The sequence below is a fragment of the Pongo pygmaeus genome, chromosome 6 (genome assembly GCF_028885625.2).
Source record: "Pongo pygmaeus isolate AG05252 chromosome 6, NHGRI_mPonPyg2-v2.0_pri, whole genome shotgun sequence".
NCBI classification, from domain to species: domain Eukaryota; kingdom Metazoa; phylum Chordata; class Mammalia; order Primates; family Hominidae; genus Pongo; species Pongo pygmaeus.
Window position 1 is genome coordinate 153,955,048 of NC_072379.2, and position 19,065 is coordinate 153,974,112.

General features: G+C 49.0%; 1 protein-coding gene across 2 annotated transcripts in view; it reads left to right on the forward strand.

Annotated features, from left to right (window-relative positions):
- The window catches only part of DPP6 (dipeptidyl peptidase like 6), an 865,911-nt gene that overhangs the window by 755,260 nt on the left and 91,586 nt on the right, over positions 1-19,065 (forward strand). For both annotated transcript variants that reach the window (XM_054495448.1, XM_054495449.2), the window contains exons 11-16: positions 4,451-4,574; positions 6,273-6,311; positions 11,771-11,878; positions 14,385-14,476; positions 15,438-15,485; positions 17,545-17,663. In XM_054495448.1, the coding sequence (XP_054351423.1) occupies positions 4,451-4,574; positions 6,273-6,311; positions 11,771-11,878; positions 14,385-14,476; positions 15,438-15,485; positions 17,545-17,663 (530 nt within the window). The remainder of the gene's footprint in view (positions 1-4,450; positions 4,575-6,272; positions 6,312-11,770; positions 11,879-14,384; positions 14,477-15,437; positions 15,486-17,544; positions 17,664-19,065) is intronic.

The window sequence follows — 19,065 nt, forward strand, 5'->3', positions numbered from 1 at the left end:
AAGAAAAGTGGAAAATATATTAGGAGTGAGTGAGGACAGCTTCACTTCTTCTACCTATGGATTTCTGCTTCAGAGAGGCGTCAGTGAGCAAGTAAATGTTTTATTTTCCCTTCCAGCAGCAAAAGTGTGACTACAAACCTTATAGAGCAAAAGAATGTCCCTTTGTCCAAAGCGTCGCCGCCTCACAAGGTGCCTACCTTGTCCCCAGAAAGCTGCTAGAACGCCTTCCAGATTGCCCTGTTGGTGGTGATGCTTCACCCTTGTACACTGACTTGATTTTTAGAAAATAACTAAAATGTATTTGGGGCCATGCACAGTAGCTCATGCTTGTCATCCCAGCACTTTGGGAGGCCGAGGCAGGTGGTTTACTTGAGGTCAGGAGTTCAAGACCAGCCTGGGCAACATGGTGAAACCCTGTCTCTACTAAAAATACAAAAATTAACCGGGCATGGTAGCGGGCACCTGTAATCCCAGCTATTTGGGAGGATGAGGCATGAGAATCGCTTGAACCCAGGAGGCGGATGTTGCAGTGAGCTGAGATCACACCACTGCACTCCAGCCTGGGCAACAGAGTGAGACTCCGTCTAAAAAACATAAAAAATCAAATTTATTTGGCACCAGGCATAGTCATTGATGCAACTCATGGACTTAGGAAATGTTGACTAGAGATGAGATGTTGCTATGCGGGTCATGAGGCAGCATCAAGCTCTCAGGGCAAGTCGGCAGAAGGGGCCCAAAAGCTTTATGATAAATGGCAACAGGATTAGAAGAGGCAAAGAACTGCCCAAAATGTGAGAATCACGGCTTCCTTACATAGAGGTGGAGCCCTTATGGATGCGTGTATGTAAAAAGAAGTCTTATTATATAATCTTTATAAATTCTCTTAATAGTGTTTATTGTTTTGGGTTTTTAAAAATATTTCACATTGTATTTCATCACCATAACATCTCTAAGGGCGCCACCAGGCCTTAAAAATTCATATTACACAAATGAAGAAACTGAGGGTTGAAGCACCGTATAAAATTAGTTGTAGAACCAAGGCTTTCTCAGGCCTCTGAGGTGAGCCACATTCTGCCCCTTGACCCAGGGATGATCCACAAGGCAGAGTGGGTCCACATTTAACTGTCCTAATTTTTAGTACAATTATATTTTTCCTCAGTGCAACAGCCTCATATTACAAACTAAGAGAAGGAAAGAAAGGAGGGAGGGAGGGAGAGGAAAGGAAGGAGGGAGGGAGGGGAGGGGAGGGAGGGAGGGAGGTAGGGAAAAAAGAGATGATCACTTTATGTAACTGGACATTTTACTTGGGGCTCTGTATTAGTCAGTTCTCACACTGCTAAAAAACACATACTTGAGGCTGGGCATGGTGGACCATGCCTGTAGTCCCAGCACTTTGGGAGGCCGAGGCTGGCAGATTACTTGAGGTCAGGAATTTGAGACCAGCCTGGCCAATATGGTGAAACCCCATCTCTACTAAAAACACAAAAATTAGCCAGGCATGGTGTCAGACATCTGTAATCCCAACTACTTGGGAGGCTGAGGCATGAGAATCGCTTGAACCCGGGAGGTACAGGTTGCAGTGAGCCAAGATTGTGCCACTGCACTCCAGCCTGGGGAATAGAATGAGACTCTGTCTCAAAAAAATAAAAATAAAAATAAATAAATAAAGACATACCTGAGACTGGGTAATTTAGAAAGAGAGAAGTTTCATGGACTCAGTTCCACATGGCTGGGGAGGCCTCACAATCATGGTGGAAGATGAAAGAAGGGCAAAGGGGTGTCTTACCTGGTGGCAGGCAAGAGAGCGTGTGCAGGGAGACTGCCATTTATAAAACCATCAGATCTCTTGAGAACTTATTCCCTACCATGGGAACAGCATGGGGGAAACCACCCGCATGATTCAATTATCTCCACCTGGCCCCGCCCTTGACATGTGGGGATTATTACAATTCAAGGTGAGATTTCCTGGGGGGACATTGCCAAACCATATCAGGCTCTGAGTAAAGAAACAGTGTGGTGGCTACTTCTCGAAAATAACAAACCACACCACAGTAACACATCCTTGCCTCCTAAAGCCATGAAGCAGTCTTGTCCCTGTGTGTCCACGTTTTGTGGCCAAGAGCTTTAAGCAGGAACAGTACCATGGCTCCGGGGGCCATGTCACTGCTGTTGATGCTGCACACCCCAGCCCCCTGGTTCCATCCAGTGCTACTCAGCCTAGTGACATTTCCAGCATGATTTGTTCTGGAGGCATCAAGAGAAGGTTTGCATCCATCTCATTTTCATTTATAACATTTCACTTCCAAATTAAGAAATAGAAAAACTAAGAATAGTGTGCAGTCATATTTGGCCTAGATGAAGATTATTTGTACAAAAGAGCACTATAAAAAGCAGAAAGAAGCATAGGATGAATGAATGTTTCCAACAATTGAGAACAAAAGCAGCCTTCTTCCTAATTAGCATGAAGGACATGGGGGAAAAAATAGTCATTCCAGAAGACCTTACTTTTTCTTTCTTGATTGCATGCACACGAAATGTGTTTGCTAAGAGTAAGTGCAGGGTACCCTGTGGCTTCACCACTGCCCCCAATGTGGACATGGAATCTGCAACCACAGGCCCCAGGTGACTCTCACACACATCCCATGGTAGGGAATAAGTTCTCACGAGATCTGATGGTTTTATAAACGGTAGTTTCCCTGCACACGCTTCAGCATCCTCCAGTGTGGACTCAAAGACCAGTTACAACATCATTAAAAAATAAAAGTGTTCTATGTAAAGCAAGGGCTAGGCACAGACCTTGAATTATATTTAAGGACAAAAGTGACATACATTTTTTTCTTATGATTGTAAATAATGACCAAATCCCATCATTATAAACGCCTGTCCCTGCCTTTGGGCTGTGAAACAGCAAAGCAGGACCTTTGGTGAATGTTGCTGGCAGGATGTGCCACCTTTCAATGCCAGGGCCAGGATGGAAAGCAGGGGGGAGGGCATGGTCCCTGTGGACATGCAAGCCAGGTTCTAGGGCAGGCCAGGCTCTAGGGAGGACCAGTACGGGGAGCAGATGGTGGGAAGAAAAGCAACCACGTTTCAGACATCACAGAAATGGAGCAGGTTGAAAGGCATGAGAGCTGGATTACAGCTGAGCGCCCCTCCTGTGTTCACGGGTTGTGTGCTTCCTCACCACCCCAGTCCTCAGGAACTCCCCATGACCACAGTGGGCAGCTGCAGACCTCCCCTCCTGGCCATGCGCCAGCAGCCCCCTGTCTCAGGCCCTCACTGGCTTGCCACTGTTCCTCCTGTTTGCCACATGGTCCTGATTTAGGTCAAGTTATTAAGAACCTTGATTAATAAGTTTTAATTGTGGGAAATGGGGGAGATGTGGCACTGGAATCTCCTGGTTAACTGAGGCTCCAGCCAAGGCACCTGGCTATAGTCCTTTCTGTTAAAATAATTATTAAGTGTAGTGAGGTCGCTCTCTGGCTCGCCAGGAATTGTCTAGTGAATGTACTGCTGTCTTTAGTGATAAAAGATCTTGTAAGGCCACAAAGTAATCATTCTGAACAGTAGATCTCATTATAGATAGAGAAGGGGTGAGTGATTGAACGCGCATTAGCTGGCTTCTAGAACATTCTGGGATTCACCTGGGGATAGTCTTTTTGGGGCATTCATTTTCTCAACACTTTCTTCTTCCTCTTAAATGTAAAATTGTAGTTTTTAATCTGGTTTTTGGAGGGCTCTGGGTGACTGGATGAATTCCCAGAAGCCCCGGTACCCCTCGGGCTAAGTAGAGAGCCGCGCAGAGCCTGTGGTAGTTTCAGGTTTGGGCAGAATCGGGGGCATGACCCTTAAGATATCAAACCAAGTTCGCCTGAAGCCCAGAGCCATGAACCAATTTCCCTAATTAGCTAGAGAGTGTCCCCTGGGTATTTTATCTTTAAGGAGGAGGAATTAGAGAATGGAGCCTTCAACGGCCCAGGCTGGGATGCTTTTCACCCTGTGTCATTCTCTGGGGCCTCCCGCCAGCCCTTTTCCGGTTCTTTCTCTGTCCTGCCTCCCCGGACCCCTCGCTGCCCGGTCAAGTGGTTAGTTGTGCGTTTGCCTGGTACTGCGGTGTGAAAGTCAAGGCATCAGCTGGAGAGACGAGACCTCAAAACCCACGGAGCAGCCCCCACGCCCCTCACCCCCAGGGCAGCCACACGCGGTGACATGCAACTCCCAGTGTCTTTGGGTTTATTTAGCAAGAGGTAATGACTGGGCGGCCCCTCAGAGTCCCGCGCCAGTGCAGATTCTTGATAAGCCGGATTTCAGAAGCTCGCAGGCTGGCTGCGTCACCACTGGCTCCGGCCCCCGGCTCCCGTGTCGTGTCCAGGGCTGGGGTCGCCGGTCCCCTGGCTTCTGTCGTGCGGGGGTCCTGCCAAGCTGCTCATGCTGTGTTTGGCGTTTCCAGGGAGTACTACATCACCATGGTGAAGTGGGCCACCAGCACCAAGGTCGCCGTGACCTGGCTGAACCGGGCGCAGAACGTGTCCATCCTCACCCTCTGCGACGCCACCACGGGGGTGTGCACAAAGGTACGGGGGGCTGTGGGGGTGGAGGGGAGACGGGTGAAGAACCGATGGTCAGACGCGCGCGAGGTGGCGCCAGAGTCGTCTCAGCCCTCGGGCCTGGGACTTGGGGACGGGCCGCCGAGCTGCTGCGGGGAGCCTGCGGCGCAGTCCCGGCTCCGGCGTGGCTGCCACCTCGTGGCTGATGCAGGCGCTGCCGCAGACCCGGCCGAACCCATCCATCCGTGCATTGCCAGTCACCCAGTGCCTGGCACCTGGACGCCGTCCACAGTTCACTGAGTGTTGCTTCCCTTTATCCGCGCTCACCGCTGTGACCTAAGTGAGCGTCCTCCTCGTTGCAGCTGATGCTCAGAGAGGAGGGGCCCTGCCTTTCCCCAGACCCCGCTGACAGCTTCCCCCAGCGGGCTCCAGGCGTGCGCCCCTCCCCAGGTCCTGGTGAGGCCAGCCATGTTTCTAGGAGTCTCAGCCCGATTCAGTGTGTAGTGAGAGGAGGTAAACGTAGGGGAAAGAAAATTAAAATGCTCAAAGAGTAAGCAAAGGAAAAATCAAGTCTAAGAGAGGTTGCCCGGGTGGAGCAGGCAGGCGGCCCACGGCCTCACCCTCGCCCCGTGGGATGGGCCCGCTCCCCACCCCACGCTGCTCCATCAGGGCCCCCAGAAGCAGGTCACCTTGTGGCGGGTTTTGTAAACATCAGATAAAATCGATTAATACATTCAGGCAGGCCTTTCAGAAACTCCTTTTTGATCTTTTTTTTTTTTTAATTATTATTATTACTCCTTTTTGATCTGAAGTTTCTATCTCCCGGCTGAGGGGGGCCAAGGCTTGCAGGCATATTTACTTGAGAGGCTCCTAACACTACAGCTGTGCCTGAGATCCTAAGCACGGTGATTGTTTCTAAGGTGGTCAGTCTTGCCTGACCTTTTATCTAACCTCGGGCGGATTCCAGGCTATTCTGATGAGCTTGTTTGAGGGGAAGGAAGGAAGGTGAGGACACAAAGCAGGCAGCTCAAAATGGCTTGTAATCTGCAACTTCTCCATGCCCCTGAGCCTTGAGTGGCAGTGGCAGAGGCTGCTTCCTGCTATAACCCATGACAGAGGCCTGCTTCAGGGGCCTGGAGATCCAGTCTGCACCAGCACCAGGCCCACAGCGCCTCCAAGTGACACGTGTGTGCTGCACAGCTTGAGTTTGGTGTCTGGAGTTTTGTTTCTCTTTTGTTTGCACCTTTCCACAGACCACTGTGAGAGCTACTTTTCCTATATGCTTTAGCCCCTTTGAAAGGGTTTCTGGTCCACCAGGAGTGTTACTCGGTGTTCCAGAATGGGATCTGGACACAATGTCCAACGTTCTAACTCAGTGTAGCCTGAGGTTCACTGTTAGATGGACACATGCCCGGGCAGTGATGACCGCCCCCTGGTACACGTGCCATCTTCCTCCAGAGGGTTCTTTCCCACCACGGGTTTGTCCTTGTTGCTAGGGATAGTGGCATTTTCTCATTCAAGGACACTTGTGTTCGGCTCTGAGCCACGCACGAGACAAAGAGGAGAGCTTGGGATTGCCTCCTCCCGGAGCTGCCATGGCAGCTGTGCGATGCTTGCGCAGCGACCATGTAGGTGAAGCCAAATTGTTTTCTGCACTGTTGGTCACAGCCACAATACATGCAAAAAAAAAAAACCCTCTTGTCTAATGCTCTTATTTCATTTCAGAAACACGAGGATGAAAGTGAGGCCTGGCTCCACAGACAGGTAACTACTGCACGCCTGGGTCCCCACTGTCACCTCCACCCGATCCACCCCAGGGCTGGCTCTCAGAGCTTTGACAGCAGCAGAATGGCTTCTCGGAGTAAATCACACAGGGCTCCCCAGGCAGAAACAGACGGTGTGCCGGCTCTGCCCACAGTGCCTCCCGTTCTCCAGGGTTGCCCAGAGAGCTCCCGGAGAATCCGAGTTCCAGGGAGGGTCGTGTGAAAATCACGGCTCTTCAGAGCGTGGAATGTTTGGTGAGACCTCAGCTTGCAGTTAGATGTCAGCACCTTGGTGAATTGAAAATGAACAGTCCATCAAAGGTGGCTTGACATAATCTACTATAGTAAAAGGGTGGAAAAGTTGTGGATATCCCTGTTTATTGCCAGGGGTGGTTTTGTTGGTGTCTCATTTGGAGTCACCTCCTCTGTGATTCCATAAGACCCGTCCTCAGGGACATAACTGCAAACCATTCCAGGAGATTCTTCATCCCTAACTGGGATAAAGGAATACATGTTAAAACAGACTCTAGGAACTTGAGACCAGAAGAGATCAGGAGAAGCCCAGGTAAATCATTCTGAAACAAATTTTTCTAAATTAAACTTGCACAAAAAGTATCAGTATTTTCTTTCTTCAAGCCTTTTTGTCTCATTCCACACTCTGACACTAAGAAGAACAGGTGAAAAAGCTTTGGAAGCTTCCTGTCTCCTTATCCTTCCTAAGGGGATGAAAATTGTCTTAAAGACTCTGGGAAAAGTCAAGCCAGACTTGAGTCTCATGAATTATGGTAGAGACACAGGTATGCTTCTTCATCTATATGGTAGATCCTATTTATGGAAAATAACTGAAGCTGGACAAAACTATCGCCATGGCTTTCCAAGAACATTCCAGCACTATAGATGCTGGGCTGCTGCTTCTGCCTGTGGAGTCAGGAATATAATTATCTCAGAAGTCAGAGCCTCATCAACAGACGGGCTACTCCAAAATGTATCCTGTTTCTTCTCTGTGCCAATCTTACAAGAGGAATGGCTCCACACGGCCACTTTCATTTTGTATGTCCCGATTTCGGTGCCAAGTCCAAGCCAAGAAGATATTGGGAAGAGGGAAGACTTAGGGAACCCTCAAACATTAGCATGCTGGAAAGTTCTTGAATGCCACCTGGACCAAACATATAAGCATACATATCAAAAATAGTATTGTGATGTTCATCTCACATTAGACAAATTGTCAGAGAGATTACAATGAAAGGATCATTTTGTAAACTCCGTTATCTATATATCATGTATTCAACCAATATTTATGAATCTTACCAGGCACCATGCTAGGCTGTGGATTTCAAACAATGAGTCAGCTACTATCACTGAGCACACATTGTGGTGTGTGTCAGAATTTTATTCCTTCTTATGGCTGAATAATATTCCAGAATATGTATATACTATATATCCTGGAATATTATAGATATATATGTGTGTGTGTTATATGTATATATACATATATATACAATATAATACATATACTGGAATATTATTCAGCCGTAAGAAGAACTGAAATAGTATTCCAGTGTATTCCGGTTTGTTTGTCTGATGATGGACATTTGGTTTCTGTCTACATTTTGGCTGTTGTGAATAGCACATCTAATAACAGATACAAAAGACTACCTTATTGTACAATTCCATCTATATAAAATATCCAGAATAAATAAACTCATAGACACAGAAAGCTGATCAGTGGTGTCCCAAGGCCGGGAGAGTATGGAGAAGAACAGCTTAATGAACAGGGGTTTATTTTGGGGTGGTGGAAATGTTTTGGAACTAGATAGAGGTGGTGGCTGCACGTCATTGTGAATGGACTAAATGCCACTCAATTGCTCACTTTTATAAATATGTTTTCTTTTGTGTCATGGGAATTTTACCTCAACAATTTTTTAAAAAATGAATAAGCTAGAGCATGAGCTCTTAAAGACGGTACATCCTAGACAGGGAGATGAGATGTTCACATCACATCCATTGTGCAGGCCACGAGGGTGATCCTCAGACATTCAGAAGCAGTGCTGAGGTATTCGGGTGTTGGTGGGAATAGGAGCCGGGAAAAGCCTGGTGGACATGGAGCTGGATGCCCTATGCCAGGCCCACTTTGTGTTTGAACAGGAGGAGGTGAGAGACGTGATTCTTTGTTGGGGGCAGGGAGGCTATGGGAAAGCAAGGTGGACATGCCCACTCTGCTTCCCTGTCCCCCTCAAGAGGCATTCTCATGGGGGGAGCTGGCTTCCTGGCTGGCCACCTGCGGTTCTGCCCTCTGGATGGACGGCAGAGTGCATGGTCCCTGGAGGCCCATGGGGGGCCATGGTTCTGTCCTCCAGCGCTCACTTCATCAGCTCTGCAGAGTAGCTACGGAGCCGAGGTTGTCAGCAGGACTTTCCTGTATTAGTGATTGTGTGTCTCATCATCCATGTGAGAACAGCTACTCAAGTGTGGGGTAAGACAGCCTGAATGGGATTCCAGAAACCAGATCCTTCCAAGCAGAATCCAGTCAACACTTAAAAGGTAGCATGAATTAAAATAATTCTTACTGTTTTCAAATGTAAAGTTTAAAGCATTTACTAAGCACACAGCTAAATTTTTTAAATAGCTGCTTAAACATATGCAATGCTGTCATAAGTTGGAAATGTAAGGTTCTGTGACAGGTGTGTTTTCCTGGGATGGAGCGTCCCTGGGTCAGGTGAGTCCATCAGCTGCAGCTGTGATTGTGACACTGGGTTGGGGCATCCCACCCATGGCAGCAGTTGGGAGGCCAGGATGTCTCTGAAGACCCTACAGGTTGTGAGTCTGCACCTGTGAAGATTGCAGCTCCATGGTCTGCAGGAAGATTTAATCTCAAACAGTTTCTTATGACATTGTTTTTTTCATAAAGGAATTCATGGACCCTATTTTTCACAAATAATCTGTAGTGTTTCTGCATCCCTCAAGATACTGTGAGATCCTGGAGAACAACTTAGTAACTTTTTAAGACTGGACCTGCCACCTGCTGCCAGCGAAGCCATTGGCTGCCGCTTCAGACAGAGCCTAAGGGGGTTTTCCTGGGAGGGCTGCAGGCATGAGTGAGGGAGACACACGGAGGCCACATGCCCTCTACCCATCCATCTCCAATGGGTCACAGAAGCTTGCCCCAGCTGGCCCAGGAGAGACTGGCATCTGGAAAGTCCTGCAGACCTCAGGGAGACCCGGCCCACTTAGGTCTACCGGTCTTCCGAGGACCCTATGCAAGAACAGAGGTGAGCTGTAGCGAGCCTGCTAATTTTGTGTCGTCTGAGCTGTTCATCTGAGCCGTTCATCCTCCTCTCGTCTCTTCCCAACTCCTTCCTGGAATCCTCAGTATGGTCACCCACAGAGATTCCCCATGAACCAAAAAGAAGAGGCAAATGCATGTGTGGAGACCCACCAAGTTCCCTCTCCTCTAGGAATATTCCAGAGAAGCAGACAATCCCCCCTGCCACATACACACCCTGTCACTGCTGCGCTGACCCTGCAAAGTCAGTCTTGATGCAGACCCACGACGATCCTCTGCCAGAACCATCTGCATTTGCCATAGAACCCCAGAGCCTATTGTTTTGGTTGAAGGATCAGTTCCATGGATCCATTTCTGACTGTCTTTCTTCTTTAATTGGAATTTTGGTTTTGTGATTTCAAAATTTGGGCTGGAAGGGGGGTTGGACAAAATTATTATATCTGAACCATGGAAAAAAAAAACTAGCAGAAATGCTACAGATAGCTCACAAAGAAGCTCTCATGAGTCAAAAGGGCTCCTTCTTCACAGATCTGCTGAGTGGAGTTGAGGAAACCAGGCATTGTGTGTGATAAATTCTGTTATCCAGAAATACTAGAAACGCTTCCCCCAAAATCAAATGAGAGACAGAACCAGGATAAAATCCAGGTCCCCTGGTCAACAATCATTGCACTTTGTCACTAAAAATACATTTACCACATGAGAAACCGGGTCTCAGAGAGACTCAGAGGCTTCACCTGTGTTCCAAGGAATATTTCCATGACAAGGTAGAGATGACATCACAACGGTGGAGGCCTTCTTATTATAAAAACAATGCTTCTGGCCAGAATTAATTATTTATTACATTTATTTAGAGTATCTTTCTCTGCCAAACGTGCAAACATTTCCCCCAGAAAACTGAGGGAATAAAGCCCTGCCCGCCCCACAGTTGGCAAAGAGAAGTGCATTTTAAAAGCCAAATTAACCGCTGGTTTTTCCGTTTCCTCTGCTTTTAAATACCATGCTTCCAACTCTAAATAGAAAAATAAATGTTTGCAGATTAAAGGTTTCATTTTATTGCAAATATTCATGAAGATTAAATGTCATTTTAATCACATGTTAGTTTATTTCTCTGGGTATATCATATCTGCATGGGTTCACTCACTGTAGGGAAATGAGTTTTGCTTGTGCCAGCTGGGGTTTATTTACCATTTGTTCTCATCCCCGCACTCGTGTGAAGCTCCTTGAGTCAGAAAATACGTCTCGCAACCAACTAATTGGTGTTCACGGATGGAAACTTTCAAACTTGGGCTTCAGAGAGGCCAGGGTACCGCAGTAGCAAAATCCTTTTTCGCCCATCAAAGCAACAGCCACCCTGTGGGCTGGTGGAAGGCTGAGGCCGCTGGCTGTTCACTGTCCGGGAGCCAGGCAGAGACGGTGGTGACACCTGCCCTAAATCCAGCCCAGAACCCTTCCCCCAGGGGAAACTGGGCATGCTGATTCTGTTTCCAGGGAAAAGAGACAGTAGATCCAAGCAAGTGTTGGCATCCAGTGCAGCCCAAGGTGGAGCGCGTCCCTGGGACTGCTGTCCCCTCCCACCTGCGTTTTAGAACCTGTGGCATTTGTCCTTGTGTTTCTTTTCTTTTTTTCTTGCCTTCTTGATGGGCTATTCAGTATGAAATCAATTGTATTAAATAAGAAGAAAAGACAGGATTGAAAGAATAGATTTTGCTTTTAGGCAAAATCTGGTTTGTGATTGTTGAAAATTATGTTTTTTTCTGATATATAATAAATGCCACTGGAGAAATCTCACAATGCACTCTGGTTTCAATGGGCAATAATTTGAGAGGGAAGCACCCACTTTTGAGTTTTGAGAGCAGAGTTCCTGTTCTCACTGGTGAGCTTGGTGTGCACACGGGGCTGGTCTTTGTCTCGGTGCTGTGTAGACTGAGGGATGCCTTTTTATTTGCCACTGCTGGGGCTGTAGCCTCTTAATTCCTCCTTCTTCTTTTAGAAAACAGAACAGTTGACTCATGATTCCCAAGGAAAGTGACGGCCTCACCAAGCACTTATTATTTCAACTGTTCCTCTCCTTAGAAATCACATAGAAAATGTATCTTGGGGTGTATTTTATCCTGGTTCAACCTCTTCAAAATAAATGATGTTTTAGTTGTGGTTTCATCCGTGGCCTTTGTCCACAGAATGAAGAACCTGTGTTCTCCAAGGATGGCCGAAAGTTTTTCTTCATCAGAGCCATCCCCCAGGGAGGACGAGGGAAATTCTATCACATCACGGTGTCCTCGTCCCAGGTAAGTCCTGCTAGTTTCCAGGACTGAACTAGAAACTGGCCTGCTAGAGGCCATGGGGTGACAGCCTCTAGGGCTGGGCACACTTGCGTTTTCGAGGACCCCAAGGAATCTGAAGGTAGTTCCCGAAGGCAGGGCAGAGCATGGCGCTGGTGAGTGTGGAGGTTCCCATCAGGCCTGGTGGAGCCTTGCTCTGTCTGGTCACGTGCGAGAATGTCGGTGACGCTTCTGCCAAGGTCAGCAGAGACCCGGGGGTCCCCTGTTCAGTGTAAGGCTGAGGATGTTAGAGGACCATCTTTGCTGGGGGTTCTTTCCTTCTCCCTCTGCTGGGGGTCTGCTTAACATACAACCCCCTGAGGCATGGCTCCATGCACTCAACGTCCCTCAGGGGTCCAGCCTCCCACGCCGCCCTATCTCCACCCGGAGTTGGATGCAGGTATTATTTTATTATGTGACCGCTACCAGCCATCACTCACTGGTTCTGGGGTCTGGTGAGTTAGGAACGGAGCATCCCTGGGTAGGGAGCCTCAGAGATTAATATACGTGTATCTAGGACCAAAAGTAGACATCCCGGGGTCACCGTCTCCTGCAGAGGTCACCTCAGGGAGCCTCACGCCTGCAGGACGGGGCTGCCATGGTGTTGACTTTGGGGGACTCTGCCCTGAGGAAGAAGGGAAGCATGATCTTGGAGCTCCTCAGTTTTGGAGGCAGTCTGAAGTTATTTGGGCTCAGGGTAGATGAATGAAATTTGATTAGAGAAAAGGTTAATCACAAATATTCTATGGCTATAACATAGAAGGCTCATATTTATGATGAGGCCCCAAAGGCAATTTCAAAAGAAAATCCAAGAACATCCCCCCTAAGAGCAGCTTTGATGGAATCGGGGTGGGGGCTGCGGGACCCCTGGGATGGAATCGGGGTGGGGGCTGCGGGACCCCTGGGATGGGATCGGGGTGGGGGCTGCGGGACCCCTGGGATGGGATCGGGGTGGGGGCTGCGGGACCCCTGGGATGGGATCGGGGTGGGGGCTGCGGGATGGAAATGGCATCTCTCGGAGGTTCAGGAGCAATTTGTTCTCAGTGCACTTCATGACACAGCTGACAGAATGTCTGCAAGCTGTTGCCTTTGCTTTTTCCTATGGTCCTCATTCTACCATCCAAATTCTCCTGTTTACTATTTTACATCACTTAGATCAAGATTTTAAAATGCTGGCCAGGTGCGGTGGCTCACGCCTGTAATCCCAGCACTTTGGGAGGCCGAGGCAGGTGGATTACCTGAGGTCAGGAGTTCAAGACCAGCCCGGCCAACATGGTGAAACAAAAATTAGCTGGGCATGGTGGCACCTGCCTGTAGTCCCAGCTACTTGGGAGGCTGAAGTAGGAGAATCGCTTGAACCCAGGAGGCGAAGGCTGCAGTAAGCTGAGATCGTGCCACTGCACTCCAGCCTGGGTGACAGAGTGAGACACTGTCTCAAAAAAAAAAAACAAAAAAAGATTTATAAATGCTTCAGTGTTTTCATTTGGCTCCCAGTCTCTGTATTTGTCCAAGTTGCCATCATTTGCCCAGAGCCCTATCAAACATTCCAGCAGGAAGCAGGTCTCCTGCACCGCCCATGAGGCACCACCTCCTACAGGTCCCCAGGAACCCCTCGGGGGGCCCCCAGAGCCTTCCCTTTCCAAACCTGCCTCAAACTCCACAGCCTGTCCTGCATGCTCTCTGCGCCTCCAGGCCCTGCTGCCCCCCAACCCCCATGTTTGAGTCTGCAGCCCCCAGAGTGTGTGCTGTGGGTCCTCCACCTAGTTTAATCTCCACATGCTCTGCGCCCACCTCCCAGGGCACCTGCCATCCAGAACAGCTGCCCGTTTCAAATCCCCACTGAAACATTGCTCCCGCCTAGATGGCCCTGTCTCTCTCTTCTGTTACCGTTTGTTGTTACCATTGTCTGTTACCATTCTTCTTAGCTCAAGGGGCACATAAGGAAAGACAATGCGTGCAAAAAGTGTAGTGTGGCAATGCAGGTCCAAACCATCCTTGTTAGCGGCAGCAGAGAGCGCCCTTTCTCCCTCCATTTATTCTTCTCTCTTTTTTGCTCCCTGAATTCATCCACCTCCAGGCATTTGTCTCTTTCCTCTCTCACTGGTCCCCCTTCAGTAATGGCTCCACTAATTAGATTTACAAATGAAAAAGGCCTATAAAGCATTGATTCTCCTCCTGAGATGCTTCCATCGTGGTTGGAGGCCAGGTCCAAGTGATTCATGTCACCAAAGAGGACAGGGCACTGTTCCCCACCAGTGACATTCAGGGGTCGGGGAGGCTGTGGGCCTGGGGTTGGTCAGGAAGCTTCACGGAGGATGTTGCCTCCCAGGAGAGGAGCAGGCAGAAGGGGCAGAGAGTCCTTCCCACAGAGAGAATGGCAGCCCCTGTCACCTGGTGTCCAAAACAGTTGGAGGATGAAGAGCCATGCCGGGACACCGGTGTCTGCTCCTGATGCCATGTCTGTGTGTTTCAGCCCAACAGCAGCAACGACAACATCCAGTCCATCACCTCTGGGGACTGGGACGTGACCAAGATCCTAGCCTATGACGAGAAGGGGAATAAGATGTGAGTGAGAACTAGGGGCCTGCCCCGTCTTACTGGCCAATGGGACACGTTTGTTATTTTTTGTCGATTACACTCATGGAGTACAGGAGAACAGGAGACCTCCTCTTTCCTCCTCAGGCAGCATCACTGACTCCTAGTTTCTTCATGAAAATGTATAGTAGATTCCCGTCTCAACAGTCCAACTTCCAGAGCTGCGGCATCCTGAGGACAGAATTAGGCTTGCAGCCAGCCCGTGAGGGGAAGCGCGCTAGCAGCAATAGTAGGGGTAGTACTGATGTTGACTGAGTTTTTACTAGTCCAGGCACTAAGCCAAGTGCTTTACAGACATTATCTCATTGAATACAATAGTTCCATGAGGTGAGTTTACTGCTTTCCCCATTTTAAAAATAAGTAAATGAAAACAAAAATAAGTAATTTGCTCCAGGTTATTCAGTTGGTAGCAGGTGGATTTGGCTCAGATGAGGGGAGCCCAGTTCAGAGGACTTTACCGCCATGCAGTTTCACCTCCCTGCTCCCGGGGTAAGAGCCAAGGTTTCTGCATTGGGAGGTCTTAGGTGACAATGAGTCAACAATTATTTATTGGGCCAGGCTCTATGTCTGAACTTGTCTTGAATGGGCTCAGCTCCTTGCCCTTCAGACGGTGAGTGATCTTGTAAAAGAATTCCACATCCGCATTCAGGTGTGTGTCACCCCCAACCACAGTACCCTTTGGCCACGAAGCAGAGGCCAGTGCAGGGGGCACCCGGAGCCAATGGAATCTGCACTGGTGTCCCTCAGCCCTTAGGTGTCTGGCCACCCCTTGCTCTGGCCACTGGTGTAGCTGGACCTGAACAGGGGAGCTACTCCCTGCAGGCCATGGGCGGCAGTCCCTGAGGAGTGTCCATAGAGGTAGTGTCAGGAATGTGAAGTGCAGACGTGCCCTGGAGCAAACTAACCCTGTGCACCTTGGTGATCTTTGCAGCTACTTCTTGAGCACAGAGGACCTGCCTCGGAGACGACAACTCTACAGGTAACTCTGGCTCTCCCTGCGCACAGGGCTCTCCCCCTTAGGAGGGCATCCAGGCTTTAAAGAATTGCACCTTTTCAGCAGTTCAGAAAGAGGGGCAGCACAGACAGACCCCACCACAGAGGAGTAGCTGTAGAGTCTGGAGAGAAGTAATGAAACTTGCAGAGGCCACCAAAGGGGTAGTTTTGAGACATTTGAAGCTTAATTTTTCTGCTGTTGTTGACTTGGGTTTTCCCGTCACCCACTTGCCTCTTCGGCTAACGGATGGACTTTTACCCGTCTTTCCTTTTCGCCTCTATTCAATGTCACCTCAGAGGAATTCTGCACCCCCCCTGCCTGGCCACCGATTTTTTGTAGGGAGCAGAGTGTGGTTTGGAAATGAACCCGTGGGTCAGTGCGAGGAGGCCGGCCCTGCTGTCCGGCATTGTAGCTCGCTGGCTTTGGGGAACTCTGCCCTGAGGAAGATGGGGAGCATGATCTTGAAGCTCCTCAGTCTGGAAGCAGTCTAAAGTTATTTGGGATCAGGGTAGATAGATGAAATTTGATTAGAAAAAAAAAGGTTAATCACAAATATTCTATGGCTATAAAGTAGAAGGCTCATATTTATGATGAGGCCCTAAAGGCAATTTCCCATCTCAACAGCCCAACTGTGTGACTTTGGACAAGTTTCCAAACCTCAAAGAGGGCAGGGACACTGTGCCCTGAACCCAGGAGGGGGACTGGGTTTTTTTCTAGGGTGTGTCCCTCTTCTACATTTGGTCCTGTCATCTGCCCAGTCACTGTTCTCACTAAAGGAGGCTTTGGGTTGTGAAGTGAGATTAGCCCTGGGCACTTTCTACCAGGGCCACAGAGGTGAGGAGGGGGTGTCTGCTGCCTCCCCCGTGCCTCTGCATGGGAGGGCTGCAGCCAGTTACACCTAAAGGCACCTGGGCTGCTGAGGAGGGTGTTGTTCAGGGCAGACCTGAGGCTTGCTGCCAGTGGCGCATTGTCTAAATGGAGCCAATGCCTGTTGCCCCTGCCCCACTGCTGGGACATTGGGAAGACCCCTGGTGAACGCAGCCTCCCTTCCCAGCCATTGGCAGCTAGGCAGAGAGGATGAGGTCAGCATGAGGGAGCCAGTGGAGGGAGAGTCACAGATGTGCTTCTCTGTGTAGATGTTCCATCGTCGCCGCGTGTCTACTAGGAAAACTGAAATACACGTCACCAATTAATAAACATGAGAGGCTGCCTGTGGCCCCTGTCCTCTAAATTACAGAATGAGAAGGTTGTCTTCTCTCTCCCGTGAAATGTCTTTATTCCTGGAACAACAGACTTCGTATTGAAACCTGTGGTTAGAGGGGACCCTCCTGGGGCAAAATGTTCAGATAAGAACTTCTTCCAGGTAGATCCGGTATCTTAGGATCTTTCCATTTTAGGGAGCACATTTTAGGCCTTCTTGACTTGAAATGACACTTGACCACAGTGGTTCCGGGTAACATCTTCAAGCCGGTTCCCACTTGTGTAGCTCCATTGAGTGGGAAGCACGAGCTCTCGAGGTTTCACTCTGTCAGGGAATGTGGCTTTTGGAAGCTGCCAGAGTTCAATTCCACTGATGCAGCAAGGAGACCTGCCTGCTCCCATGCCAGCATTTGGAACTCCAGAGAATTTAAAGATATGTCACTCTGTGTACTGTTCTCAAATTGCTAGCCATCCACTCAGAGAGACAGGACACATGCAGATAGAGTGTCAGATCATAACGCTGAGTCAGCTCCATGCTCCTCACACCAGGCCACCTGCAGAGCCTGGAGAAGGCAGCGTAGGTGACCGCCTACCGGCCCTCCCACAAGCAAGGGTGCTGAAAGCTCTTGAGAGTGGGAGGGACCCACCAGCAAAGGAAGGTGGAAACGGAGCTGGGTGGTCTCAGGGGCTCCAGCAGGAAGACAGAGGGAGAAAGGCCTGGGGTGAGTCTGTAGCAGGGCTCCGCAGATCACCCTCATGGGGAGAGCCCACCAGCTTGCGGCACCCAGCGTGGAGGGCAGCTCCTCTCCGCCCACGTTCACACTTGCGTCCTTTGCTCTTTCAGTGCCAACACGGTGGGCAACTTCAACAGGCAGTGCCTCTCCTGCGACCTGGTTGAGAACTGCACCTACTTCAGCGCTTCCTTCAGCCACAGCATGGACTTCTTCCTGCTCAAGTGCGAAGGTCAGCTCCTGCCACCCCATCAGGGCGGAGAGCCCTGGCAGGCACATTTGCAGGGAGGGGGTGGGCACACTTGCAGGGAGGGGGTGGCAGCTGTGGTGGGAGCACAACGTATTCCAGAACAGGTGAGGATCCCGCCTACCTGATAACATTGGTCATGGTGCAAGATGACTGGACCCCCACAAAGCCTGGTGCAGTGGGGCTACTTTACGTTTCATACAGGTATACAGCTTATCAGAGTGTTCTGTGTACACTGTGCTGGTAATCTCACAGTTTGTCTCCCATCGTCCACAAAAAATAATAGTCCCATGAGCTAGAAGGGGTAAATATCCTACACAGCGATGAGCCAAAGCTATCAATCCATCAATAAAGATAGGAAAACAATTTCAAAGATTAACTTTTCAATCATATTTAAGGATGATTGAATATCACCAGGCACGGTGGCTCACACCTGTAATCCCAGCACTGTGGAAGCCAAGGTGTGCAGATTCACCTGAGGTCAGGAGTTCGAGACCTGCCTGGCTAACATGGCGAAATCCCATCTCTACTAAAAATACAAAAATTAGCCGGGCATGGTGGTGAATGCCTGTAATCTCAGCTACTAGGGAGGCTGAGGCAGAAGAATTGCTTGAACCCAGGAGGTAGAGGTTGCAGTGAGCTGAGATCGCACCACTACACTCCAGCCTGGGCAACAGAGTGAGACTCCATCTCAAATGACCAGATAAGAAAAAAGGATTGAGGTTATGTTAAAGAAGTCTCAGAAACATATTTCCCTATGTCCCAATTCATTGATAATTTATCCCAAACTGCAAGAGTTTGATCACACCAACCAGCATACACAAAAGAGTAGGCCATGTTGCATACGGGATACAAAGGATAATTTTGCTGCTTGTCTGTATCTTGGAAAGATATGATATGAACCCATGGAAAGGTAAGTCATCCTAAATATGGTCGTAACAAAATATGATCTCCTGCGATGACCTCAAAGAATGAAAATATGCCACAGGCAGAGACTGAGATCAGGAGCAATTTGCTCCTCAGTCAGAGTTTCAATCCCCTAAGCCATAGGTGGAGAATGAGTAACTTTTATCAGAGCAATGTCTTTGCTAGCTTTGCTAGCTACTAGAGAGCTCATGACTTCATGACTTTGTTCTCTTCTTATCAGTGACATTTAAAATCTTGAAAATCCACAGAAAAGGAACACTCAGCCTCTTGCTCAACACAAGCTCAGCCCCTGACATTCTTCTAAGACAGCAAGGAGACCACGGAGGGATGAAGGGGGTGTGACTGAAATTAGTGCCCCAGTTCCCTCAAAGTTAATGGTAGCAAATTCCTCTTTCCTCTGCATCCCAAGAAGGAGGCCACCAAGTATCTGAAATCATAGAGTGCTGTAGGGGAAAGAACC